General features: G+C 35.5%; 6 protein-coding genes across 8 annotated transcripts; 4 read left to right on the top strand and 2 right to left on the bottom strand.

The window, feature by feature from the left end:
- Positions 1-868: 868 nt before the first annotated feature.
- On the top strand, positions 869-2842 carry LOC149392484 (uncharacterized). The gene is made up of 3 exons (XM_089619880.1): positions 869-1136; positions 1732-2041; positions 2109-2842. The coding sequence occupies exons 1-3, from the start codon at positions 1065-1067 to the stop codon at positions 2687-2689; spliced, it is 963 nt and encodes a 320-aa protein (XP_089476006.1). The 5' UTR covers positions 869-1064; the 3' UTR covers positions 2690-2842.
- A 24-nt stretch (positions 2843-2866) lies between these two features.
- LOC149392483 (protein kinase STUNTED-like) lies at positions 2867-5338 on the bottom strand. Of its 2 annotated transcripts, none has more exons than XM_089619878.1 (7): positions 5185-5338; positions 4511-5078; positions 4150-4398; positions 3906-4057; positions 3357-3584; positions 3120-3269; positions 2867-3010 (listed from the first exon to the last, which is right to left on the bottom strand). In XM_089619878.1, the coding sequence occupies exons 1-7, from the start codon at positions 5224-5226 to the stop codon at positions 2900-2902; spliced, it is 1500 nt and encodes a 499-aa protein (XP_089476004.1). In that variant the 5' UTR covers positions 5227-5338; the 3' UTR covers positions 2867-2899. The 2 variants fall into 2 exon arrangements, with proteins under 2 accessions (XP_089476004.1, XP_089476005.1); XM_089619879.1 differs by having other exon boundaries at positions 4511-5043; positions 5185-5320.
- A 1914-nt stretch (positions 5339-7252) lies between these two features.
- On the top strand, positions 7253-13562 carry LOC149392482 (vacuolar protein sorting-associated protein 35B-like). 2 transcript variants are annotated; one of them, XM_089619543.1, is made up of 22 exons: positions 7253-7428; positions 7510-7606; positions 7718-7841; positions 7977-8162; positions 8295-8382; positions 8590-8646; positions 8730-8819; positions 8917-9039; positions 9277-9351; positions 9438-9497; positions 9973-10089; positions 10178-10417; positions 10528-10593; positions 10752-10841; positions 11192-11281; positions 11390-11488; positions 12058-12126; positions 12200-12280; positions 12398-12505; positions 12594-12697; positions 12782-12895; positions 13010-13562. In XM_089619543.1, the coding sequence occupies exons 1-22, from the start codon at positions 7336-7338 to the stop codon at positions 13212-13214; spliced, it is 2376 nt and encodes a 791-aa protein (XP_089475669.1). In that variant the 5' UTR covers positions 7253-7335; the 3' UTR covers positions 13215-13562. The 2 variants fall into 2 exon arrangements, with proteins under 2 accessions (XP_089475669.1, XP_089475670.1); XM_089619544.1 differs by lacking the exons at positions 7253-7428; positions 7510-7606 and having other exon boundaries at positions 7804-7822.
- Positions 13563-15362: 1800 nt separating this feature from the next.
- Positions 15363-18417, top strand: ROP2 (RHO-related protein from plants 2). Its single transcript, XM_089618599.1, has 8 exons — positions 15363-15596; positions 15745-15910; positions 16786-16873; positions 16982-17091; positions 17211-17274; positions 17729-17793; positions 17881-17946; positions 18051-18417. The coding sequence occupies exons 2-8, from the start codon at positions 15812-15814 to the stop codon at positions 18150-18152; spliced, it is 594 nt and encodes a 197-aa protein (XP_089474725.1). The 5' UTR covers positions 15363-15596; positions 15745-15811; the 3' UTR covers positions 18153-18417.
- A 2082-nt stretch (positions 18418-20499) lies between these two features.
- LOC149392480 (DNA-directed RNA polymerase I subunit RPA12-like protein) lies at positions 20500-22654 on the top strand. Its single transcript, XM_089620332.1, has 6 exons — positions 20500-20637; positions 20876-21015; positions 21664-21704; positions 21962-22021; positions 22118-22174; positions 22275-22654. Exons 2-6 carry the CDS (start codon positions 20898-20900, stop codon positions 22347-22349), a joined length of 351 nt encoding a protein of 116 aa, XP_089476458.1. The 5' UTR covers positions 20500-20637; positions 20876-20897; the 3' UTR covers positions 22350-22654.
- Positions 22655-23716: 1062 nt separating this feature from the next.
- LOC149392479 (uncharacterized) lies at positions 23717-24928 on the bottom strand. The gene has a single exon (XM_089618488.1). It carries the CDS (start codon positions 24578-24580, stop codon positions 24023-24025), a length of 558 nt encoding a protein of 185 aa, XP_089474614.1. The 5' UTR covers positions 24581-24928; the 3' UTR covers positions 23717-24022.
- Positions 24929-26848: the final 1920 nt, after the last annotated feature.

The following is a 26848-nucleotide window of genomic DNA, read 5'->3' as shown; positions in this document are numbered from 1 at the left end:
TTGATCGCCACCAATCGTCGATCTCCGTCGATGGCCATCGCCGTCGTTGTCGATCTCCGTCGTTATTCCCGTCCAGCTCGTGCAATTTAACTTCTTCTTCTTCGGTTTGAGTGTTTTTGTTATAGAAAAATGGATTAAATATTTGACACTTTGTTACATTCTCGTAGCAGATGACTATGTCAAATAAATATTTCAAACATTTTATTACCATTTTATTGCTTATTTAGATGGAGGATTCAAACTTGATTTTTTTTTTATATAGAAGTAGATTAATTTTTTTAATGCAAGATTAAATATTTTGAAATTTTGTATCTTGACCGAAATGATGTAACTTGTTTGTGTGTTTTGAAACTGGATTAACAAAATTGTAAGTGTGATTAAAGTTTTTGAATTTGTTTTTACCTAATTTTATCGATGAAATTAGTTTTTGAAACTATTTGATATATATAAAAAGTGCATTAAACAAATAGTGGATTAAAATTTTGAATAATTATATTAATTATTTTGAAATTATAAGAAAACAAATTCACTTAAACATGAAAAGGCTTCATAAGTGGCTATAATGCACTAATTTACAAAACTTTGATCATTTCACTAAACACTTAATTTTAATCGGTTAGTTTGTATAAAAAAAATCCTTAAAAAGAAAAGATAAAGCTAAGGGATAGTCATGCAATGTTTTTTTTTTGTTTTTTTATTTTATTTTTTTTCTCGTTTCGTTTGGTTGTCGTTTCCAAACACAAAACGACGTACACGTTTTCGATACCGCTTTGAAAAGAATCAGGGGTATTAACGTAATATGCATAGCAAAGTAGGTCGGTCGCAAATCTCCTATAAATACAAAGCCCAATCGTTTAGGGTTAGAGAAAGAAGTCGGTTTACGTTTCTGGGAATAGTTCGTAGGTTTCATTCAGAGAGCCAAGGAAGTTTCGCGCTTTCGGATCCGAGAAGTACTGTGGATAGCGATTAGGTTCTTGGCGCTATATAGAGTCCATAGACCTAGGTTTTGAATTTCTTTATAGAGTCGGAAAGCCGTTCAAAACTCAGATCTTGAGATTTTAACGATGTCTCGGTGTTTGCCGTTCTCGCCTGAGGCCTTGTCGAAAAGACGCTCGAGCCACGAGGCCTTGAATAAGGTTCGTTGGGCTATTGGTTTTCCCGTTTGTGCTCGACCTGATTTTATACGAAGTATTTTCGTTGTTCATTGATTTTGGTACTTGATTGATACCATTCATTTATTGATTGAGGATTTTTTTTTAAAAAAAAAAAACAATTTTGATTTAGGTTAAGTTTGATAGCGTCTATAATTCTTGTTTACAAGAAAAATATAATGAAATCAACGTCTAAATTGAAAAAAGGTTTGATAATAATGTTTAAATTTCATGACCCAATCGCAAAGATGCACTTTTTTTTTTGCTGCGGTGCGGATATCTCAACTCTTTGAGTTGTGGTGGTGACCGTGGTTTCGCCCAGATTTTGCTCTTTTTTTTTTATGGATCTTCAAAGTTAATTTTGTTTTTTCTTTGTTTCCTGGTTATATTTTTAAAAGCTAGACATTGATGTCTCTGGTTTCTGGTTTTACCGGAAAAAATTGTATTCCCATTGGTATTGATGGTTCGTTCGAGTAGTACGAGGGGTTCTAGTAAATGTGCCCTGTGGGTTTCCAATCTTGTTTGCTTTTTACTATGTCCAACCAATCTCATGGATTGCGTAATTCTGGTGCTTCAATAGCTCCAAAAAGAAATGGAGGAAATAAACACATTGATGAGAAGAGAGAAGGGCTTGAAGAAAAACATAAAGAAACACGGTGATAAAGCTGAAAAGAGTCACAATAGACAGTCAAAGCAAGCCACGATGAGAAAAGGCTATGCTCAGATGGCCATGTCCGATGATTCGATGTCGTTAAAAAGTGATGTCACCGAGGAATTTAAACCGCCGACCTATTCCACAAGAATCGGAAACGTTCCCGATAGGACCGAAATTACTTTCACAAACAAGAGGAAAAGGCAGGAAGAATCGACCGATGGAGTTGAGAGTAAAAGTGAGTTTTTTTTTTTTTTTTTGTGTGTTTTGTTGGCTAAGATGTACTAATCTTCGATTTTACACAGGAATAATATTACGGTTTCGGTTGCCATTGAAGAAGCATAGTGCTCCAGACGCCTCTTTAACCGAACCGGACAAGAATCCCTCTGCAGAGAAGAAAAACGTCGAAGTCGAAGCAGAGCAATCTGTCAAGAAACTGTTAATAAAACGTCCCGAGAAAAAAATCGAAGAAGAAGCCGGGCGACCCGGCAAGAAACCCTTCACGGAATGCTCCGAGAAGAACAAGAACGTCCAAGTTGAAGCCGAGAAGCCCTTTACAAAACGTTTGGAGAAGAACGCCGAAGAAGCCGAGCAACACAGCACCGTCGATGCAAAGAAACACAAATCACGCCGCTCGAAAAGATCATCCATGTGCAAGATGTTGATCGAGGACTGGGTTCCACCGAGCATCGATCGGTTGACAGAGCAGCAAATTGCTTACGAAGATGACGAGGACGATTGGCTATTTGGGTCGAGAAATAAGCAAGAACATGATAAGCAAGGCGAGCAAGATCAAGAGTATAGCTTGAGGACTGGGTTGTGGCCACGAGCGACTCACTTCCCGGAACTAGACATACATGCCTTGCCCTATACTATTCTCTTTTGATTCTTTGATGTTTTTTTTTCTCTCTCTTTTCAAACACAGACATGTATATATGTACACACACACACTTGGACCACGTTTTTGATTTTTCGTGGTCCCCATATTTTTTTGTAAGCTGTAAGCTCTATAGTAATGAGAAAAGTCTTTCAATGAAAAGCAATGAATTCTTTATCTAAATAAACAAGCAATGAATTGATATGCACACATGTTGTACTAGTCTAGTGGTTGATTTAAAAAGTCCCGAAGTTTAAGTCGTCGTTTCGGGATGGTTGAATTGAACTGTTCATTAGCATAGTCCTTGTACCCCTTTAATAACTTCAAAATCTGTGCGAGAGAAACAAAAATTGTGAGCTTACAAAGTATCACCGAATAAAAGGTCTATCATGAACTTCCATGAAGAAATTGAGAGCACTTCCTAATTTTTTTTTTTTACCTGCCATACTTTTGGCCGAGTTTTAGGGGACTTGGAAACGCAAAGCCTGGCCGCTAAAACCATTCTCCGCATTTGAGCGGAATCGAAATCCCCTTTCAACTTGGGATCAACAAGTGCCGCGTAATCTCCGCCATCCAACAGTTTCTCCGACTGTATAAGCACTCTAACTCTATAAATAAGAAGCTGAAAAGCCCAACATATTGTCACTGAGAAGACTCGAATAAAAGAATTGCTTACCCACTTGACCAAGCTCTCTTGTCCTTTGGGAGCCGAGGCAGAGATCGGCTTTCTTCCGGACAAAAGCTCGAGAAGAACGACTCCGAAAGCGTACACGTCGATCTTCTCACTGATCATTCCGTACGTAATATATTCTGGCGCAATGTACCCAAACGTCCCCGCCACATCACCGTCGATCAAATAAGTCGAATCCTCCGAACCACAAATGGCCAGTCCAAAATCAGACAGCTATAAACATATACGCGCATAACTTTAGGATTATAAATATCAAGAATTATTTTTTATAATACGAATCCAATTAACAGTAACAATTTTAATAAATGTTTTATTAAGAAATTCATAACTCGTGATCTAGACCTTCATGCGTGATATATTTTAACTTGAACTATGGTTGATAAAAAAAATCAACTGCATAGACATTTTGAAAGAAAAATAAGCTAGACATTTTGATTTAATTTTTAAAATTTGTGACCTTTTTTTTTATAAGAAATGGAATTTAATCCACACAAACATACAAACATATGTATGTGGTTGATTGAACTAACAGACCTGCGCTCGAAGCTCGCCGTTGAGAAGAATGTTTGAAGATTTGACGTCCCTGTGAATAATACCTTCTTTGTGAATGTAATTTAGTGCCTCCGCGATCGAAACTGCGATGTCGAGCCTCGCTTTCCACGGAATTACCGCTCCGCTTTTATTGCCTGTCTCACAAAAGAAAAATAAAATTTTTTTATTCATCAGAAAAAAAATTTAAATAGAAAAATTATAATATATTTTTTGGGCAGTTGCTTACAGTGCAAGTAATCCTCTAAGCTTCCATTGGGGAAAAAGTCGTGGACGGAGATCAAAAGGCCATTTTCCAAGCATATTCCTAGGAGAGGAACAATGTTTTGGTGGTTTATTGAAGAAGCGATTTTGACTTGCAATGAAAAGTCATTCCAAGCTTCCTTGTACGCCTTCAATACTTTGATCGCCACTCTTTTCCCGCTCTTCAAATCCCCTTTGTATACACTGCTACAACCACCTTCTCCAACTATATTATCTGTTTTTTTTTAACAATTATTAACTGTTAAATTACAGATTCTTCTGTTATTATTTTTTTTTTCCTGTTTTAATAAGACTAAAAAAACATCATAAATCGGATTCAAAATCACCTGATGAAAAGTTTGAAGTCGCGATCTTCAAGTCCTCGTATTCGAACCTCTCAGCTTCTTTGAGAAGAAGATCGAACTCCGATCGACTCGCCGGAGATTCGCTCGAAGAATCGTCGGAGCTCGACGGAGCCGGAATCATCAGAAGAGGCCAACCAGGCATTGATTCCGGAGACGAAATTACAACATCAAAAGAAAGAGAAACCGAACCAGAACTCGATTCCTCTTTGGTGAAATCTGATTCGAACCTCACCGGGGATTTCATCGCCGGTTGAACCACCGCCGGCGGATTTTCAGGTTTAGTTCTTCCGTCGAAAGGCCAACCGAGATCGTTCGGTTCTGACTCTGAGACCTCTCTCTGGAGGAGAGAAATATGGCTCTCTTTAGCTCTACTCGTGATTTGCTTTGGATTGGAGTAAAAGTCACAAATCAGATACAACTCGGACAAGCTTTGAATCATCTCAAATCGCATTTGCAGCTTTTCTGGCGAAGAACTTATCTTCGAAGCTTTCTTCGCAAACTTCCTGATCGAACTTCTACGCGACAGTGAAACCGAATCCTTGAGATAAACCTTAAGAAAGTGAAGAAGATTTTATCAAGTACAAAAAAAAGCGTAAAATAAAGATGATTGTGAAACGATTGCATACAAAATCAGAGAATATTGATATCGTAATTACCTTTTTCATCGTACGATTATTACGATTTTTATTTCTAATCATGAAATTGGTTATGCAATCCTTTCAGCAAAGGACAATAGATTCCTCTTCGGTAATCTTTTTAGACTTTAAATGGTGATATTGTACTATATAAATTTTGCATTTAGATCATTTAAAAAACTATATTATAAAAAATAAAATAAAAATGAAAGCCCGCCATGAGACTATTCACGAAGACATTTCAACTTGTACCCGTCTCTGAATTTGATGTGTCCATGCAAGAAACTACAACTGAAGACGACAAATTACTTAAATTAAAATATGCGATGTGTTGGTATAATTTGGTGGGACTAGAATTCGAAAGCACCACGAAAAATAAAAAGGATAAACCTCGTCTTTTAATACAAACATGATTGAGAAAAATAATTAGGTTTCAGTGTAGGGTTATCTAGAGTTGAATATTCCATAGCGGCTGTTCTCTTTAGCTACCCTGTTGGGAGTCTTTGACTGCTTTGGTTGCTTTTCAACAGAAAAATGGTACAAAATAATCGTCTAAAAAATTAATTGATTACCAAAATAGTCTAAATCTCAAATTTTTAGCAACATAATCAAAGCTATATCGCCAATTTTTTTTTTATTGTAATTAATATTTTTTTGTCGATTTACGTATAAACAATTTATCGCTTTCACAAAATTTAATCATATGATCAACAAATTATTGAAACACGATACTTGTACATTTGAGTTACTTTCTATAATCATAGACAAATTTTGATTATTTTGTAAACCTATTTTAAAAACTAATATAATCAGCAGCCTGTTTGATAGCTTCTAGAAGATTTATTATATATTATTGAGACATAATAAAGTATATACCACCTCAAACCCACAATATCACCTTCCTTTGTTTATTGCCTTATGTATACAGAGCTTTACATTTCCTTTTAGGACTGTTATAACACAAAATCCATGATTATCTTTGTTTTTCTATTAAAAAGCTCTACCACGAAAATGTTGAAAATATGCAAATAAAAATCAAATATTTTTTTTTTTTAAATTGAGTCACACAAACACAATTAAAACAAGAGCAGTAGGTTATCATGAACCACCAACAAAATCTTCTAACCTTAATCTGTTGTTGATTATTGGATTCTCAAAAGACCTTTATTCTTGAGACTTCTGTGGCTCATATCCACGCCCATAAAAGAAATCATTACTAATTTATGAAACTCAAATATAGAGAATGAAAATAAAACTATACAAATAAAAAATAAATTTTGTATCATTAAAATTAAAAATAAAACTATACAAAATTTACTAGTTGTACAAGAACCATATCATTAAAAATAAATTTCCTTTGAAAATTGGACCCGCATAATATTTTTTTTCAATGTCCAAATAGATTCACATATGTGTAAATATCTCATCCATAGATCCAATTAAATTTTTTTGTGTGTGTGTTACTATTTGCAAAGATTTGGATTTGGCATTAGCCAAATTTACAAAGTAAGATGTTTATTGTGGAACTTCGAAAAAAAAAGGTTTTGGACACTTTTTTTTAGGAAAAAAGGATTTATATTAGCTTACAAGGAGCAGGAGCCAAATCGGCTATAATACATATCGCTGAGCTACAACATTTGCGCTACGTTTAACAAAAAGTAAAGGAAAAATTACAAAGATAGCTTTAAAGCTAGAATAAAGCCGAAGGTGACTCCCTCTCTGATAGTCATTAGCTCAGCAGCCAAAAACAGATCCGGACGTAAATGAGAAAACCTTTGCCGAAGGAAACATAATAATTACCTCTTGTAATCATATGAAAACGACAATTGCCTCTTGCCAAAGAAAGAAACGACATAATCTATTTGCGATTTTGCCAGCGATAGAATTTAAGTCGCGTCACTGCAATATAATAATTACCTCTTGTATCATATGAAAACGACAATTACCTCTTGTATCATATGAAAACGACAATTACCTCTTGCCGAAGAAAGAAACGACAATCTATTTGCGATTTTGCCAGCGATAGAATTGAAGTCGCGTCACTGCAATATAATAATTTAATAAACGTGAAATCGCTAATTTTAGGCACAGAATATTAATTTTGCAAAGGAACCATTCGTCAATCTCTCGTTTCCTCTGTCGGAGACATCCATAGCCAGAGAGCTCGATATAATGATTCTTAACGGAATCGACGATGACGAGAAATGGCTCGCCGAGGGAATCGCCGGAATTCAACACCACGCCTTTTACTTGCACCGCGCTCTGGTACATCCTCTCCGACTCGACTCAATATCTCAGTTCTTTCCAAGAGTCGAGAATTCTAATTCTTATTTTTCTTTTTCTCAGGACGCGAACAATCTAAGAGAGGCTCTCAAGCATTCTGCTCAAATGCTATCGGAACTCCGAACATCGAAGCTGTCGCCTCACAAATACTACGAGCTCTGTATATATTTTTTGATCGCCGAATTCGATTGATCCTATGTCCTCGATATTGAGCCGATTCCATTCCGCGATCCGATATTTCGCTTACAGTTAGGTCACTTTGTACGTGCAGATATGCGAGCTTTCGATGAGCTGAGAAAGCTGGAGATGTATTTCAAGGATGAGAGCAAGCACGGCGTCTCGATTGTCGACCTATACGAATTGGTTCAACACGCTGGTAACGTATTGCCTAGATTGTGAGTGATCGCACTTAACATTCTTACAAAGTCAATTGGATGAGCAATATTAGTTTTCGAAGTCATGCCAAACTAGCATTGCCTTAATAACTTAATTCAGTAATGTGAAAAATCGGCGTGTTGTTCGTTCACTAGGTATCTCCTATGCACCGTTGGATCTGTGTACATTAGGTCCAATGAGGCTCTGGCTAAGGACGTTCTGAAAGATCTAGTTGAAATGTGCCGCGGCGTTCAAAATCCCATGCGAGGCCTCTTTCTTAGAAGCTATCTTGCTCAAATCAGTAGAGATAAGCTGCCTGATATTGGCTCCGAGTATGAAAGGTAAAAGAGAAGTGGTTTGCTTCAGCTGATACTTATCGTATTGGAATAATGCCTGTACATATATCATTATTTCGAATTATTGTGAGAATAGAGAGTTTAGTGAAAAGAAAAACGAATTCCGCTTCATTGCAGCGGCGAGGAAACCGTCATGGATGCCGTAGATTTTGTGCTGCAAAATTTTACAGAGATGAATAAGTTGTGGGTTAGAATGCAACACCAGGTAAAAATAAAAAATTCCCTTTTCTCTTTTATCTGCGTGATGTCTGTATAATAAAAAAAGCATGGGACCAGACTACAAGCATGCCATGGATGAAAAGTGAACCATGAGGGCATGATTTTTGGCCATGCAGGTGTTATGGTGTTTGTGAATGATTCATACATTTGACGATCTTCAGTTGAGGCCTTCAATTGGAATTTTGGTCTGCAGGGACCCGATCAAACACGAGAGAAGCTGCAAAAGGAAAGAAGCGAGCTCCGTGACCTCGTACGTGTGATCTCACATCTTGAATTCCAAGTGTTTGAGATCTCGTGATATATCTCTTAGTCTTTTTTCAATTGTCTTGCTAGGTAGGGAAAAATCTGCACGTTCTTGGTCAGATAGAAGGAGTGGATCTTGAAATGTACAGAGAGACTGTTCTTCCCAGGGTGTTAGAGCAGGTCTTGTCAGCTAGCTCATTTTCTGAGTTCTATATACGATTATGTATAACTGGTCACAGTTTCTATATCATTTTTCTAAATCTAAATTGGCTCACAGGTTGTCAACTGCAAGGATGACATTGCTCAATATTACTTGATGGAATGCATTATTCATGTGTTCCCAGATGACTACCACTTGCAGACTTTAGAGACCTTGCTAAGTGCTTGCCCACAGCTTCAGGTGAATAATATATCTTATACTATCATATTCCCTAACGTCTTTCAAGATCGAAATCACTTATTTATAGATTAATTTTCCATTGTATTTATTTCCTTTTGTTGACCATATTATCTGTTCTCTAGAATTTCAATTTCTCGAACTCATTTCCACATTTCCCTTGCAATAATTTTTTTTATACTGTAGCCAGCTTTGGAATATTTTAAAATGTTTTTTACTACAAGCTTTTCTAATATGTAGCCAACAGTTGATACCAAGACAGTTCTGTCTCAACTAATGGAGAGGCTGTCAAATTATGCCGCATCTGATGTTGAAGTAAGCTCTATGTATACTTTATTAATCTCGATGTTTGGATCTAGTTGTATCTCTACATTTTGCTAACTCTGGATTTTTCGCACCAGGTATTACCTGAATTTTTGCAAGTGGAAGCTTTTACTAAATTAAGCACTGCCATTGGAAAGGTAAGCATCCTATTCCCGTAAGTTGCTGTTTTGATCAAATTATATTTTTCACCCAATATATAAACGGAAGCTTCCTTGTCTTTTCCTTTATCCAGAAAATTGACTTTGCAATCTCATCATGGCTTTAATTCGAAGATGTTTATTTTTATTTTCTTACAACAATTTTGAATTTGAATAAAATCAGTGGAGTAAATGATAGAAAAGTTTCAGCTTGTCTAATAGCTGTTGAAATTTCCTAGATAGTTTAAAGAGTGTATATTAGTTAGTCTAATCAGCGTGTCTTGATATAGTCAAATAGGTTGTTGGTTAGTTTCCTCTTAATTGGGATCTACAGTTATTTACGTCAACCAAGCTATGTACTATGAAAGGAACTTTGGTATTCCTTCTTGAATAAATCCGGAGTATAAATCAGAAGCGTATATCTATCTCAGCTTCCTCTTAATGCTTACATACCTTATTTTGCATTTCATTGCAGGTTATAGAAGCCCAGATTGACTTGCCTATTGTAGGAGCCATTTCGTTGTATGTATCTCTTCTTACATTTACTCTTCGTGTACACCCTGACCGTCTTGATTATGTTGATCAAGTGCTGGTAAGCTCATTTATAATAACCCATTTAGAATTCAATGCAACGAATTGTATGTTTCTCTAAAACATCACATGTACCAATCTGCTTATAGGGAGCATGTGTGAAGAAGCTCTCTGGAAAGTCAAAGCTTGAAGATAAAAGAGCAACTAAACAGGTTGTTGCACTTTTAAGTGCTCCGTTGGAAAAATACAGCGATACTGTGACAGCCTTGACGCTTTCTAATTATCCCCGTGTTATGGATTTCCTTGATAATGGAACAAATAATGTCATGGCAATGGTTATTATTCAAAACATAATGAAAAACAACACTTGCATCTCCTCTGCTGATAAGGTACACTTTTTTTTTTCTTCTTTTTTTTCTTCTTTTTTTTTTTTTTGTTTCTTTCTATCTAACATATTTGGTCAGCTTTTTGCTTTAAAATGTAAGTATGTTCTTTGCAGGTTGAAGTATTGTTTGAATTAATAAAAGGGCTCATAAAGGATTTGGATGAAACTTCTATCGATGAGGTGCACATACAACTGTTAATTTTTAAAGAACATTAATTCGTAACATCTGCATCTAGATTTGTTCACGTTAAAAAAAATCTGCATCTAGATTTTTGTATTTACGCAGTCCAAATAACTGCCTTCTGTTTTCTGCTACTAAATTCTGCTGTTACTAATAGGTTGACGAAGAAGATTTCAATGAAGAGCAAAATTCCGTTGCTCGTCTCATACACATGCTTTATAACGACGACTCCGAAGAGATGTTAAAGGTAATATTGTGTTTTCCCTGTTTTACTTGAAGTTTAATTTTGTTAGTAACTAGGTATTATTGCGGGTAAAAGAATAATATGAGATAATTAGGGGATTAAATACATAATACTTAAAAGTTATTTAGTTTAAAAATAAGAGTGATTAGCATAGAAATGGGAATGAAAAATGTTATGAGAAATTAGAGAGAGGAAGAAATTTCCATGTGGGAGAGCACGGACCTCTCGAAAGTCCAATATCGCATTGTAATTCATTTTTTTTGTATTTCAGTGTATTAAAAAAAATCAGTTCGTATCAAAGTTATAAGGCTGTATATAGATTTTAGGGTGTGTATAATTTCCTGGCCGTGCAGATGATATGTACTGTGAAGAAGCATGTTATGAATGGAGGACCAAGGCGGCTACCTTTTACAGTTCCTGCTCTAATATTTTCGGCACTAAGGGTATGCATGTTCCTTCTGATTTTCCAAAGTTTGTTTATATGTTAATTGTTATCATATTGCATTTTCCCTTAGTAAACTATCAAATGAAAATTCCATGCTATCTTGCAGCTGATTAGACGATTACAAGGCCAAGATGGAGAAGTGGTAGGAGAAGAAGAAGATGAAGTGACCGCAACACCCAAAAAAATCTTCCAACTCTTAACTGAGGTGATTAATTATAAGTGCGTCAGATTCTGTGTACAAAATTGCTTACCAAAATATCTTCCATGCACAGTTCTTATTCTTGTCTTTAGTATATAATGGTAGAAGATGGTATTTGATGGGTAATAATGTCTTCATGAACATACATCATAGGATGAGGTCTATATCCCTCATTTATATCCGGGTCAAAACTTCATTCTTTAGTGCAATGCTCTTGATCCCCGCCTTTTCCTTCTAATAGGAATCACCTCTTTGTTGACTGTCGTTACATGGTCTCAAAGAACAAAATTCTGATGTTTTTTCTTTAGAAATTTGTCATCAAATAATTTCGGTACATTTTTCTTGGACAATTCACTCTCGAATATTTTTTTTCTCTATTTTTTTATATGTTGTACAAAAAGTATTTTCCCATTCATGTGTTGGGTATATGTTCTTTAAGTATAATTTAATTTATATATTCCCAAATAACTATTATGCGTATGCTTTGTGTATTAATTTTATTTTTTTTATTCCCAAATAACTATTATGCTTATGCTTTTTGTATGTTTTACATAATTCTATATGCCAAATTCCAGATAATTGAAGCTCTTTCTTCTATTCCGTCTCCGGAGTTGGCATTAAGACTGTATCTGCAGTGTGCTGAGGTACGAGATCTGCTAATCTGTATTCACAGGGAAACGATCTTGGAAATACTAATAGTGTCTTTGTGATGTCCAGGCAGCCAATGACTGCGACCTTGAGAACGTTGCTTATGAATTTTTCACCCAGGCATTTGTACTTTACGAAGAAGAAATCGCGGTAATTTTCACCCACTCATTGGGCATTTCTTTTCATTTTAGTCAAATATTTTCCAAGGAAACTGGCAATTGTCGATGGTCATGAAGTTACCATTACATGAGACTGTTTACTTTCCAGGATTCTAAAGCCCAGGTGACTGCTATACATTTGATTATTGGTACTCTGCAACGAATGCATGTATTTGGTGTCGAGAACAGAGATACCTTAACACACAAGGCGACAGGGGTAAAAAGTTCTCTAATGCTTTTGATGCTGTTTTAACCATCATCAAATTAACATTCTAAGGTAGATAGATTCTTTTTTTCCTTCTCAGTATTCCGCAAAACTGTTAAAGAAACCTGATCAGTGCAGAGCTGTGTATGCGTGTTCCCATCTTTTTTGGGTGGATGATCAAGATGGCATTAAAGACGGAGAAAGGTAACATCTTTGCTCTTGGCAATGACTTCTTTTATTAGTGGTTAAGACATGCTATAATCAATCGTTGATATTTTCTACTTGTAGGGTCTTACTTTGTCTAAAGCGTGCTTTGAGGATCGCAAATGCTGCTCAGCAAATGGCCAGTGTTACTCGAGGTAGCAGCGGACCGGTCACACTATTTGTCGAAATACTCAACAAGTCAGTAAATTTTATTTTATTTATTTTATTTTTATGTTTGAAACTTGAAGTCAAACAATTTCAACACACATTAACATCTTCGTGTGTCTCCAAATAAACATATATCATCATCAGGTACGTCTACTTTTTTGAGAAAGGAAATACCCAGATCACACCCTCGGCGATTCAGGGGCTGCTTGAATTGATCACCAACGAGTTGCAGAGCGAGTCAAGGACCGTCACTTCGGATTCTTTCTTTTCCAGCACATTGCGGTACATTCAGTTCCAAAAGCAGAAAGGCGGTCCGATGGGCGAGAAATATGCTTCTATCAAGGTTTGACTACTTTACTTGACTCCACGTGTGAAGACCTGAAATGTCGTCACTCCTCCCGTGTTAACAATTGGAAGCTCTTAGTTGACCGTTGTCATTTTTCAAAAAAATAAAAAAATAAGTTTGACGGTTAGTGTATAGAGCACAGTTTGTTTTGTTTCTTTCTCCTAAAGTATTATTTATCATGTAACAAAATAAGAATCCTGTTTTTTATTGTTATTTATTTTATTTATGTGTAACCTTATGTATTTTCAAAAAAAAAAAAAAAACCTTGATCGCAGTAGGACAAGATTGTCTGAAGCTAATAATGTAGTTTGGTTCTGTATAATGTAGTAAAGGTGATATTTTCTGAACGTTTCTCATGCATCAAAACAACCCCTGAAAATATCTAGGTAACTGGACTTTGTTTCTTTAAGCTTAAGCCCATGATGTCCTGTAACGGCAAAAATTACTCAGAAGAACATCTTTGGTGGCTGGCTCGTAGAGGACATATAATTGCCTCAATTAGCCATTTGATTTAGTGCCAAAAAGCAAGTAATGCATTGTCCCAATCGATTTTGTGGAGACCAACAACAAGCTTGTGGGATCAATAGTGTTGTTGATTTTGGCGCCAAGAGACTCGAAACTGGAGTCTTGACTTTAGCATAATCCAGAAATACATTGTTCGTTTGTTGCAGAATCTTCACTTTGCCACTTGAATGCGTTCCCGCTTCATTAGTTCATTCACTGCTTTTATTTTTTGAAAATCAAATTGAGCCCTTTGCAGGATAAAAAAGAGAAGAAAAAAAAAACAGTGGACCCCAGAAGATAGGATTAGCCGGCTGGTTGGTGGTCCCTACTCTATTTAATGATATTTATGGTGTGAACTGTGAAGATAGATAGCCATAGAATCTCATATGAAAGAAAAATGAGGAGATAAAATGTGGGATTTGATGGGTTGTAATGTATGTACATTCCCTCCCTTGCTATTTTTTTTTTTGGAAAGGAAAAAGTCAAGCATATGAGGACAATGGTTAGGTTTTATGAGAAGGTTTGGTAAAGAAATTCAAATAATCCAAAAAGCACATGGATGAATATGTGATATGGATGATTGGTACTTAAAGGTCCCCCATGTGCACTTTCACGTCTTGGGTTTTGCTTAATTAGCGCAATTACCGGCTACTTAAAAAATATTGCCTCCCTCGGCAATTATTCCCACAAATTCTCAAATCTTTGCTCTCCACAATTCTCTTTTTAATTCGTCCACCACAAAACAGATTATTTAATACTCCATTTAAAAAAAAAGTTTCTCTTTCCTTATTCTTAGGCTTACATAGATATGGGATGAATAATTAAACGTACGGTAAATATGGGCCTTCAATTGGAGGTCGAGTCATGCTCATACGCACGTCTACAGATGAAATGAAAGCCTTCATAGGACATGCCATCCTTGCACACAAGTGCCATTACTAACTCATTGGTGGCCACGTTGCTCATAATCAAATGACATGACTAATATATATATATATATATATATATATATATATATATATATATATATATTGTGTTACTTGAATAACTTGATAATCCTAGTCCTATAAAAGAAGATATTTTTTTGTAAAGTGCATGAAATTATATTTATGCGTGGATAATAAAAATTGTTTTATGTATATATACTAATATATAGGATAAAAATACCTTTAATACACTCGCACTCGCTGTCCTAAAAAAAAATTAGAAACACAAAAAAATAAACATAAAAAAATGGTTTTTGACATGATTTACTTGTAAATCAAATTTCATGATTAATCACATCTAGTTTATTGATATCTCTCTTGTAAATCATACAAGCTAAGGAAAAAAAAACTACTCAAATAATGTTATACAATATGCAAATTCCCAACTATTTACATGATATATTCCCAACTATTTACATAACATAAGTCACGGTCAACTAAGAAAATTTGACTATACAATTGAAAGAATTTCATGATTAAAATTTCAAGTATGTGCAAGCAAGAACGTTAGATGAATTGACGAAATCTATAATTCAAGATTGGAATAAAGAAAGCCTTTTATTTTTTTTTTCCTTAGCAAATACTTGCAATAAAAAGACAGACATGCATTTTAATAGGAAAAGAACAAAGCAACACAAAATTTGAGTAATAAATACGAAAATATGGTAGTGGACCTCTGCGGTATATGGTAAGGTATTATTAAGAAAGGTGCGAGTGTGAGAGTTATAGCTGTCACAAGGTTGGCTTTGGTTTTGGCCAAACAGAGAAAGAGAGAGAGAGAAGAGAGAGAGAGAGAGAGAGAGAGAGAGAGACTCTCTCACACACACAAAAGAGGTCAGCGAGTGAGCGAAAGAGCCGAACCTTTCAACCGCAATATTGATCCCCTCTCTAACAGGTCATCCTTTTCCTCTTCTCTCATTCTCTCTGTATTTCTTTCTCTTCGCCTCAGTTTCACTTTCAATTTCGGCTTTTCTAGGGTTAGGGCTTTTGTGTGGTTTCGATTTCGATTTCGATTTTGATGGTCTGTTGGTTCGTTTGAGCAGATGAGCTGTTCTCTCTTGGATTAGGTTAGAGAGAGACGTGGTTGATTGGTTATAGAGAGATCTGGAAATGAGCGCGTCGAGGTTCATCAAGTGTGTGACGGTCGGCGATGGAGCTGTTGGAAAGACTTGCATGCTGATTTCTTACACCAGCAACACTTTCCCTACGGTCGGTCCTTTCTCTCTCACTTTACGCTTTTTTTCGCTCTCAAGAATTTGAATGAAAATATTGGGTTTCTGGGGTCTGTGTTTTCAATTTCTGCACATTTCTGTTTCTGTTTGCTTCGGAGTGCAAGGTTTTTAGCTTTATCTCCAGGGAATACTGTGCAGTCAGTCACGTTTCGAAGTAAATTGTAGCGAAGCATTTTGTTTGCACTAATAGAGGTTTGATCATGTCACCTGAGTAGTTGGGGGTTTTGCTCTTAATCTTAATTTTTCTTTATTTATTTTTCACGCTCGTTGTTTTCCAGCGTTCAAGGTTCCAAGGTAGGATTATGTGATGGGAAAGTTAACTTGTTTGGCTTTAAGAAAAAGTACATTATAGGATGTGAATATGTTTTACTAGAGTGGTAGGTTATGTTTGGACCAAGTCTTCGTATCTATTCTTGTAACTCTGACCACTTCCGTTTAAATCCGCCATTTTTATTCTTTGAAAGATTGATTTTTGTTGTTGTTGTTGTTGTTGATACACGCCATGCAAAGTATAGTACAGTTCTGGGATTTCGAAGCCATTCACTTTATCAAAGTGTCATTTCTGTTTTATAAATATCAGGGAAGATCATATCTAAGCAACTATGACTTGCTTTATTTATAATGATGTCTCAGAAGAAACACTATTTAAAAAAAATGTGAGCGAGCTATTGAAGGTTTAGGCTTGCAGGTTTGCTCATTGACCTTTCCTAGTGGTGGGACAAGAATGCGTTTTAATTAACCTTTCGATTTGTCTTTTATTGTTAGAAGTTTAGTGCCGATCGGATTTGTGATTCTATTTTTCTCTCTAAAGATGAAATTATATAAGTTTTTTTTTTTTTTAATGTATGACAGGACTATGTGCCAACCGTATTTGACAATTTTAGTGCTAATGTTGTTGTTGATGGAAGCACTGTTAACCTAGGTCTTTGGGATACCGCAGGTGACTATGACCTTTTTAACCTTTTTCTTCTTCTTCTTCTTCTTCTTCTTCTTCTTCTTCTTCTTCTTCTTTTCGAGTTAGATGCTATATCAAGATTTTGCTTTACAGGTCAGGAGGATTATAACAGATTAAGACCCTTGAGCTATCGAGGAGCGGATGTTTTTATACTTGCATTCTCTCTCATAAGCAAGGCCAGCTATGAAAATGTTGCAAAGAAGGTCTGAGTCTGACCCACCCATGTATTATTACATTACATCATGTCACATGTAATTTACATGTGACATTGATTATCTGCGTAATTCGCTTTCTGATATAATCTTACTGTTTACAATCGCAGTGGATTCCTGAACTGAGGCATTACGCACCAGGTGTCCCAATCATTCTCGTGGGAACCAAACTTGGTAAGATCTTCTTACGTGACGAGCATATCACATATTTTGGCTTATTAGGCTACAATTTACGCCGGAACCTATACCCGCTAAGATCATATCCCATGATGAACGTGTCCTTTTTTTTTGGCTTATTAGGCAAAATATTATCTAGGACGAAAAAATACTAAAAAATAAGGTTTTGTTGGATTTTGTTCTAGATGCAATGGCTAATGAGAATCTGCTACACAAATACTGAATAGAATAGATTAGGAGCATCTGGGGTCCGGAGTATTTAATATGTCTGGTGTTCTTTGGCTTAGATGCTTTGGGATGTTAAATTATTTGTGACAGATAAGAAATCGTACAAGTATTTTGGCTGTCAGATCCAAGATCTAAGTTTTATTGATCTGATATCTCAGATCTTATGGTCCAAAACTGTGTCTTAATTTGGAGGGATTCCTTAGCTTGAGATATTTATTTGCAGATCTTCGGGACGACAAACAGTTCTTCGTCGACCATCCTGGTGCAGTGCCAATCACCACACCTCAGGTAAATTTGCCTCTGTGGCCTGACTTTGACTGTTTCAGTTGGTTCTCTTATGCTTGATATATTTTTCACTGTTGCTTCGTTTATAAGGGCGAGGAACTGAGAAAACTCATTGGAGCTCCAGCGTATATCGAGTGTAGTTCAAAAACACAGCAGGTACAAATGCAATACAACTACTTTTTCCTTCTTTAGAGACATGCATTTTTCCTGGTCTGACTGATCTTCTTCTTTAATGTATATATGTTGGTGTGTAATGGCAGAATGTGAAGGCCGTTTTCGATGCAGCCATTAAGGTGGTTCTTCAGCCTCCAAAGCAAAAGAAGAAGAAGAAAAAGTCGCAGAAGGCTTGCTCAATATTGTGATCAAGAAAAAAAAAAAAGGATTGATTAGATTTGACCAACCCTATGATGATACAATGACTTGCCAGCCTTTTTTTTTCTTCTTTCCATTCCGGTCATGTTCCTTTTTATTATGTTCCCCAGCGAATGAACAACTCTGTATATTCTTTTGACTGACATTTTTCTAGGGATATTATTCTTGTGAAAGCTTTGGATGGTTTGTTGTGTTGCAACTTCTTCTTTGTTTTTACGACTCTGACTGATTATTAGAATATTCCTTTTTAGCAAATATGTACGCCATTTACCAATCACTTTGTCACGTCTGAGAACCTGATGCGATAAAAAAAAATACTATTATTATTATTGAGAATACTGCTAGCAATTAGTTCTCTGGAAGGCTTTCTTTATTCTGGTTCTTCTTAACGTGTAAAACTTGAAACCATGAATATTCTTCATGCTAGAAACAATGGCACTTGTTACACCCTTGAAGATTCTGTTTAAACGACTTGATGCGTGATGATGATGTGATTAAAACAGTAGATAGGACTGGTCTATTTTTAGGCCTGATTTTAGTGTTTCAATTCCCATTTACATCACCTTGAAGTACCTAATATTATGAATTTATTTTAGTATAAACATTTAAATTTAATAATTTGAGCTGAACAACATGTTTATAAATTATAAAAAAGATGACCTGATATGTGAATTTAATAACTGCGGCTATTTAGTAAATAATAAATTCGATGCGGCTTAATTGTTTATAAATTTTATAAAATATGACCTCGTACCTGAATTTGATTTATATTCACCGTGTCAAATACTAAAAAAAAATATGATTCCTTGGACCATAATACTCCTTAGACCAAACTAACTGAGAAAATGAGAAATTATGATTTTATGGTCTGTTGTCGCATACAACCGCAGCATCGGACAACCATTAAGAATATTTCGGTCCAACAAGTTATAATTTTTCAGTATTTGAAGCTATTTTTATTATATATATAAAAAAAAAATAAAAAAAATAAAAAAATCGCGTCTTATTGGTCATATTCTACCGAAATTCTTAAACAAAGTGTGCTAACGAAAATCATGGTCGATTCCTCCTGAACGCCCATCGGTTCGGTTGATAATCCCAGACGTGTTTAACCCCGACACTACGGGTATATATAAAGATTGAGAAATTTCATTAATTGGGCTTAATAAGCCATTAAATATCAAGATTAGATCCTAATGTTTAAAAATATATGAATATGGACTTTTGACCCAAAATCGGACAAAAATACCCCTAATTCAAAAAAACCCATATATTTTCTCTCATTTTAAAATGATTTTCATCACAATTCTTTTTCATGTTCAAATTGGTTGCGCTAATATTAGAATTTTCGGTGGTCGAGCTCACCGCTGAGCTCGTGGGGTTCGGGGCAGCGCCCCGATTTTTTTTTTTTTTTTTTTAGGAATTTGAGTATGTGTTTAGTTTCGATTTTGAGGGTTTCACCTTGAATCTCATCGTACGACATCGTACAGCATCGTACGATATGAGTATGTGTTCAGTTTCGATTTTGAGGGTTTCACCTTGAATCTCATCGTACGACATCGTACAGCATCGTACGACATCGTACGATATGAGTATGTGTTCAGTTTCGATTTTGAGGGTTTCACATTGAATCTCATCGTACGGCATCGTACAGCATCGTACGACATCGTACAGCATCGTACGACATCGTACGGCATCGTACATTATAATGTGTATGAATTTTATCGATTTTGAGGGTTTCACATTGTATCTCATCGTACAATGTTGTACGATGTCGTACGATGCTGTACGATGCTGTACGATGCCGTACGATGAGATTCAATGTGAAACCCTCAAAATCAAAACTGAACACATACGATGCTGTACGATGTCGTACGATGCTGTACGATGTCGTACGATGCTGTACGATGCCGTACGATGAGATATAATGTGAAACCCTCAAAATCGAAACTGAACACATACTCATATCGTACGATGCTGTACGATGTCGTACGATGAGATTCAAGGTGAAACCCTCAACATCGAAACTGAACACATACCCAAATTCCTAAAAAAAAAAAAAAAAAAAATTGTGCAACCAATTCGACCACCGAAAATTCTAATTCTAGCGCAACCAATTCGAAGACCAAAAAGAATTGTGATGAAAATCATTTGAAAATGAGTGAAAAATATGGGTTTTTTGAATCAGGGGTGTTTTTGTCCGATTTTTGACCAAAAGTCCATATTCATATATTTTTAAACATTAGGGTCTAATCTTGATATTTAATGGCTTATTAAGCCCAAATAATGAAATTTCTCTAAAGATTTAGGGTCTGATAAAAAAAATATATATATATAAAGATTTAGGGCCAAATTGTCAAGAAAAGATTTAGGAGGATATATCGAAAACTATTTAACCTAATTAACTTGAACCCTCTCTCTCTCTGTCTCTGCATCCTTTCTTTCTTCTCCGACGCGCTCTCACCGGCCGCTACGGTAAGAGCTTCTGAAACGAACCAAATTAAATTTCGAATCAAAATATTATTGAACTTCTACCGAGCCGAGTTTTTGAGCATTTCACAGCTCGGCTCGGTTCGGTTCGGTTCGTCTAGAAACCACAATCACGGTCGATTTCTCAGAAAATAACTACAGACCTTGAGAAAATACAATCGCGTTGTACATACTTCAGTGCTCTGTTTTCCAATTCACGATTGTGTACATTCGCTATTTGCAGAAGCTGAGAAAAAACAGTATAGATGGAGTACTCGACAGGAAGAGATTTTCTGTTCTGTAATTTGTGTGGGACGATGCTCGCTTTGGCCTCCAAACACAGTGCTCAGTGTCCCTTGTGCAAGAACAAGCTTAACCTCAAAGGTAAGTTGATTTGTCAATACTAATTTAGTCTTGTCTTTTTTCGTTCTTTCTTTCATTTCTGGTGCTGATTTCATCAGAGTAGTAGTTATCTTCATTTGAATGCTATATATCGTCTAAGCCTCTCTCACTCGTAGTAGTAGATCACATGCTCTCGTGAGTGATTGGTGAATTAGATGGCCATGAAACTTGAAATGAATTCTGAGATGTTCTTGGCCAAAGAGAATAAGAGCAAATGATCCGTATCGGTATAGGCATAGGCACTATCAGTAGTGAGTGTGAATTCCTTAAGACTAATTCAATTCATTAACTGGTTAAATCCCTTGCATTTATCCATATTGTTAGTTCAATTTAGTACGGAAAATAATTATTTGACGTGTTTTCGTGTCCTCAGTCATGTATTGTTCTTCTTCTTTTTTTTTTCTTCTTCTTTTTTTACTGTTTTTAAATAGCTCAACATAAGTCTAACAATCGGTGTGAGACAGCCATTCGATTCTCGGTTTAGTTCGTCACTGAATGTGAAGTGCATATCTAGGTTTATCTATACTCGTCCGGATATCTACTTGGCTCTCTCTATACATGCATTTGTAGGTTCACATCTTTTTCCCTGCTCTTATAATACCTTTGTGACACCACAACTGTTGTGTTCAGATATTGCCGGAAAGGAAATCAGCTACAGAGTCACCGCTGAGGTACAGACCTTTTTATCTGATAGATGAGTGATATGGTTCCTCTCGACTTGTGTCAAAAGGTCAAATTTTGGGTCGGAACACAAAAAAAAACAAAAAAAACCAGTCAATCCTCCTATGAACTCAAGGGCAGATCTCGAGATTGATAAAATTAGCTGCGCTATATGATATATAGTTAGAGATTTACTCTCTGGTTTATATATACAAGCTATCATGTCAACTTCGAAACTTATTGTCGTCCCTTTCTTGAGTGTGTGTAGACGATTAGAAGGGAGCTAGGCATAAAGCAAACTAGTGAAGAGAAAGTGGAACTATCAACGGTAACGTGCTCATTTACAACATGAGAAAGTAAAAGGGTCCGTTTTTTTTTTTTTTTTCTTTCTCACAAGTTGTTTCTGTGTTCGATTTCTCAACAGATCAAAAGGAAATGTGAAAAGTGTGGGCATGATGAGGCTTCGTACTATACGAGACAGGTATTCATTCGCTCATCCACAAACTAGTTTTTTCGGTTACCCTTTTTTTTTAATCACACTTTCGTTACATGGTAAGTAACTTTGACATGGGTTTTTACAGATGAGATCCGCGGACGAAGGCCAAACGACGTTTTACACCTGTTTGAAATGCCAACATCAGTTCCAGGATAATTGATGAAACCCAAAAAAGTGTAGGAAAAACGGGTTTGTCTGATTGAATTATTTTGTGGGGAGTGAGTTGTTTTTATTGCTTAGTAACCTGATCAATCTTTGTGCCGTTTGCCATTTGTACTGTGTTCCTATTTGTTTGGGTATGTACTGTGTATGGAATGGAAGGGCAAACTTGAAGCACACAACTAGATTAATTGCACAGATAGAGATAAATTTCAATTTCCTTTTAATTCATCTCCCCGTATTTCACTTTGAACTGTGAAATTGTTCTCTTAATTTTGTGTTGTATTCTTAATCATCCATTTCATCCATCTACGGAGATTGAAAATATATAAAAAAAATAATAAATAAATAAATAAATAAACCACCATCTGTCTGTTTTTAAATTATATTATAAAAAAATAAAAAAAAAATTCACGATTAGATCACTTGAAACGTTGAATTTGCAATCTACCCAACGCGATTGTAGATTTTTTTTTTAAAATCTTGTCATTTTTTATGACCTCGCCTTATTAATAAGATAGTATTTTACATATTGTCTCTAATATTTTCATGTTAATTTTGGTAAATTGCAGTATCTAGCTAATTTACTAAAATAAACGAAACATTGGTAAGTTTATTAAAATATAATTATATACATATAAGAGTAAATAAGCTGATTATTCCACGTTACTATTTTTCAAATTAGACCAATTTAAGAGTGTTTAGTTACAAACAAGTAATTAAAAGTATCAATTTTGTCACTATTTTTATAATTTGTAATATTTATTTTCTATTTTAAAAATATTTAGGAATAAAAGCTAATATATTTTTGAGTTAGAGATTATTAATTATAAACATGATGTTAATTTTGGCTATTTTAATGGTATTCATAAAATCATCCATACTTAAATATTTTTTTATTTAAAAAAAAAATTAATGTGTAGGTTTTTAAAAATCACAAAAAGATTGAGGGTTGGTTGTATCATTAAGTAGGAAATTGAGGGTTTTTTCATGATATAGTGTAAAAGAGAGTAATAACAAGTAATTTGATCAAAACCAGAGAATTTTTTGTGATATTATCCTTTTATTCCTTTATATGTAAATTTAATACTAAAAATTGACATTTATCTATAAATTGTTTCATAATTATGTATATTGACATTATCTAACATGTCTGAAGACTCTCTGAACTCTGAACTGAACAATAAAAATGTCAAAAACATAATTTTGTATCCGATAATGAAAATAAAAAGAGGTCAAATCAATCACAAATTTTAATATATAATTAAGAAAAAATTCCACCTCCTCTTGTTTTTTATTCAATGGAACATGAACATGAACCAGTATTATTTTCGATAAAGATGAAACATGAATACATGAATCATGATATAGATTGATAGTGAAACAAACAACCCCACAACAACAATACAGTTGCTAATTTACATTAATAAAAACCCAATTCACAGTTGCCTTGAATTGATAGTTATCTGTGATTGTGATCACGCTACACTAAACATCACACCCAATCAAAAAACCCTAGGGGTGAGTTGTGCTCGTGCCCACAAATTTCTTCTACAGAAAAAAAAAAAAAAAAAAAAAAAAAATTCATCAGCAACACAAAAAACTTTCTGATTCATTTTTTTTTTCCTTTTATTATTGCGACCGAAAACAAGCACACAAACAAAACGCCGTCGTTCAGGGGAGTCGGAGAATCCGGCGAAGACTATCCGTTGCTCCAGCGTCGACTCCAACTCCGACAGCCTCGGCGTTGCAGCTTATCAGCTTCGGCCTCATCGCGAATTTCGGCAACGGCAAACTGCTCGGCGGCGGCGATACCAGGCTAAACCCTTCGCCGCCGCCGCCGAAACGTCCCGGCTCCGGTTCCGACCGATCGGTGGGCTTGGACTTCGGTGCAGCGATGGGCCGAGGCTTTGGCTGTTTCCTTATTGGGCCGGATCTTCTGGGCGTGGGAGGAGAGAGAGAGAGGCTTCTTGGAGCGCACGGCAGGGAATAGTTCCGAGATAACGGAACTATCGGCAACGGAAGAAGAGGAGGCTTTTGCGACGCTGGGAGCGAAAGCGAAGAAGCTTGTCGTTGTTGTTGGTAATAATAAGGGTTTTGAAACAGACCTTCGTAACAACCATAAACGGTCGAGAATATCGGAGGCCGGTTTTCGGATGCCGTGCGGCTCAAGATTCCCGTGTTCTTCTTCGTCGGGCTTCGTGTGTTCTTCTTCGCTGCAAATTGTTCCATCGGATCTCTTTTTTAACTTATTATAAAATAAAATAAAAGCAAAAATGTTAGGAGGCAGTGATGATCTTTCTAAGAAAAATATTAGGATCAAATCAATCAGCCTGGTAGAGAAATTTGTAGAGAGATCTATAAAAACAGATCTAAGAGATATATGAACAAATTAACAAAAGAAAAATATCAAATTAAAATATAAATAATTAAATGAAAACTTCTAGTGGATCAAGTAAACAGAAATGATATGAAGATGAGAGAGGAAGGAGAAGAAAGAGAAAATGATAATAATAATGTTAGTGTTAGTGCTAAGATAACAAAGCATATGGTGAAATTATAGATCTATATTTATAGAAAAATAAACGACTTCCAGTTCAACGGCTATCTATACATATACATATACATATTTACAGATATACGCACACATCACATCCGCTCTTCCTAATCTCAATTTCGTTGCAACTTTCTATTTTTATTTTATTTATTTAATGATGTAATAAAATAATATAAAATGTCGCTGTTGCCCCTAATAGACCGACAACCGCCTCAATGGGCTAACGTTCTCTTTGGTCGTAGACCGAGGGCAATGTTGGCCGGTAGCCGCCGATTTGATTCTGACCGTCGGATAAAAGATCTTTTGGAAAAAAGCCGCTGGGGGATTCTCAGCCGTTGATCTTTTCCTCGTTTTCCTCAAAGTCAGGTCTCTCGCTGATAGTGGCTTCGGTTCAATCCTGGCCATACAAATCTGCCAGTATTGTGGGGCCCACCAGATGAGTCGTTTGTTAGGTTGAATTGAAGCGGATGTGGTGGTGGTGAATCAGCTATTAATTAATTTCTTGTATCTATTAATTAAAGTTAATTATATTTGGATTGATGGCTAAGCAAATTTCAATTTTATGGAAAGGACGAGAGAGATGAGATAATTAGAGAGACATATTAGAAAGGGTATTTAATATTTGTAAACGTGGGTTTGTTTAAGCCATATATGATGTCTCATGACTAGATCTTAAAAAGAAATGATGTATACAAAAAATTTGTAGATAGAGCCCAATTATAAATATTTATTTGAGTTTACTTAGTCTACACATTTTTTCATGAATTATATCAATATGTTCTCTCATTGTTCACTTAATTTAAAAATAGCTAAAATTTAAAAAGTTATCAAAATAATCAAAGTTGTGTTGTCATTTTTTGTAGATTGTTAATAAAATAAAGAAAACGGCTGCATAAATCTCTAGAATTTTACGATTGATATAATTTAGTCAATTTTTTTCACCAGATAAAGTTCTTACTATTTATTTTGAGTGTCTCCGTTACTCTCTATATCATGTGAAAGCTGGGATTTAACATAATATAATAAAAAAAAATCTTTAAATTAATTAAACATAATACAATCATAAAAAAATAAATAAATAAAAAGACCGAGATCCTTAATCTCATCTTCTCTCTTTTCGCAATTCAAATCGCACTCAATTTCACTTGATCCACTAAAATCATCATCAATGGCACCCAAGACATAGAAGATTGCGGAGAAGAAGCCCGTAGAAGATAAGAAGGCCGAGAAGGTTCCAATAGAGATAAAAGTTCACTGCCGAGCAGAAGTTGCGGAAGCACGCCGGAACCGCGACGGTCGGAGACAAGAAGAAGAAGAGGCACAAGAAGAGGATTGAGACCTACAAGATCTATATCTTCAAGGTTCTGAAAATTACTACAAAAGGCTTAAAGTCGCTTCTAAAGGTCAAAAAGTCAATGACTTTTAGATGCGACTTTGTCTCTTCTAAAGGTTCTGACGCAAGTCCGCCCAGACATCGGGATCTCTAACATGGTGATGGGGATCATGAATAGCTTCATCAACGACAGAGGAATTTTTGTACATACATTGGTTGTTCATGGTGAAATAGACCATAAAATGGCGTAACTCCATTGAACGTTCTCACAGCTTTGGAAAATTATGTCTTCAATTTGTCTATCACTCTATCCTCACTTTTGAGCTCCATAACCATTTTAAAAAAATAATTACACTCACTCACTTATATACCCAAAATCTATCAAATATGTCAGCAAGTACATGTCTTTAGTGTAGCTCAAAAAACACATAATCATAGATGAATTTTTGTCTAAGAGCAAGAAAAACAAAAACATAACTCATCTTGGTCCGAGACAGTGATATTTGAGTGAAGATGGTCTTAGATACAAGTGAAGGATGGAAGAAATGAAAAAACTTTGGGTGATAACATTGTTAAGATCGTGAGGCGTGACATTCAGATAAATTTTAAC

The sequence above is a fragment of the Urtica dioica genome, chromosome 7, assembly GCF_054948205.1.
Source record: "Urtica dioica subsp. dioica isolate 48M chromosome 7, U.dioica_male_clone48M_v1_H2, whole genome shotgun sequence".
Classification (NCBI taxonomy): Eukaryota; Viridiplantae; Streptophyta; class Magnoliopsida; order Rosales; family Urticaceae; genus Urtica; species Urtica dioica.
This window is presented reverse-complemented; position numbering and strand designations above follow the sequence as displayed.

What these genes read in the sequence shown, in the direction of transcription:
- LOC149392482 (XM_089619543.1), top strand. Translation starts at nt 7,336, where the DNA reads ATGATTCTTAACGGAATCGACGATGACGAGAAATGGCTCGCCGAGGGA. An exon ending in ATTATGTTGATCAAGTGCTG is followed by an intron (nt 10,090 to 10,177) that starts GTAAGCTCATTT and finishes ATCTGCTTATAG; the next exon opens with GGAGCATGTGTGAAGAAGCT. An exon ending in ATGAAACTTCTATCGATGAG is followed by an intron (nt 10,594 to 10,751) that starts GTGCACATACAA and finishes TGTTACTAATAG; the next exon opens with GTTGACGAAGAAGATTTCAA.
- LOC149392483 (XM_089619878.1), bottom strand. Translation starts at nt 5,226, where the DNA reads ATGATTAGAAATAAAAATCGTAATAATCGTACGATGAAAAAG. An exon ending in GACTTCAAACTTTTCATCAG is followed by an intron (nt 4,399 to 4,510) that starts GTGATTTTGAAT and finishes AAAAAAAAACAG; the next exon opens with ATAATATAGTTGGAGAAGGT. An exon ending in ACGGCGAGCTTCGAGCGCAG is followed by an intron (nt 3,585 to 3,905) that starts GTCTGTTAGTTC and finishes ATATGTTTATAG; the next exon opens with CTGTCTGATTTTGGACTGGC.
- LOC149392480 (XM_089620332.1), top strand. Translation starts at nt 20,898, where the DNA reads ATGGAGTACTCGACAGGAAGAGATTTTCTGTTCTGTAATTTGTGTGGG. An exon ending in GCTACAGAGTCACCGCTGAG is followed by an intron (nt 21,705 to 21,961) that starts GTACAGACCTTT and finishes GAGTGTGTGTAG; the next exon opens with ACGATTAGAAGGGAGCTAGG. An exon ending in CTTCGTACTATACGAGACAG is followed by an intron (nt 22,175 to 22,274) that starts GTATTCATTCGC and finishes GGGTTTTTACAG; the next exon opens with ATGAGATCCGCGGACGAAGG.
- LOC149392484 (XM_089619880.1), top strand. Translation starts at nt 1,065, where the DNA reads ATGTCTCGGTGTTTGCCGTTCTCGCCTGAGGCCTTGTCGAAAAGACGC. An exon ending in GCCACGAGGCCTTGAATAAG is followed by an intron (nt 1,137 to 1,731) that starts GTTCGTTGGGCT and finishes GTGCTTCAATAG; the next exon opens with CTCCAAAAAGAAATGGAGGA. An exon ending in CGATGGAGTTGAGAGTAAAA is followed by an intron (nt 2,042 to 2,108) that starts GTGAGTTTTTTT and finishes GATTTTACACAG; the next exon opens with GAATAATATTACGGTTTCGG.
- ROP2 (XM_089618599.1), top strand. Translation starts at nt 15,812, where the DNA reads ATGAGCGCGTCGAGGTTCATCAAGTGTGTGACGGTCGGCGATGGAGCT. An exon ending in CCAGCAACACTTTCCCTACG is followed by an intron (nt 15,911 to 16,785) that starts GTCGGTCCTTTC and finishes AATGTATGACAG; the next exon opens with GACTATGTGCCAACCGTATT. An exon ending in TCTCGTGGGAACCAAACTTG is followed by an intron (nt 17,275 to 17,728) that starts GTAAGATCTTCT and finishes ATTTATTTGCAG; the next exon opens with ATCTTCGGGACGACAAACAG.
- LOC149392479 (XM_089618488.1), bottom strand. Translation starts at nt 24,580, where the DNA reads ATGGAACAATTTGCAGCGAAGAAGAACACACGAAGCCCGACGAAGAAG.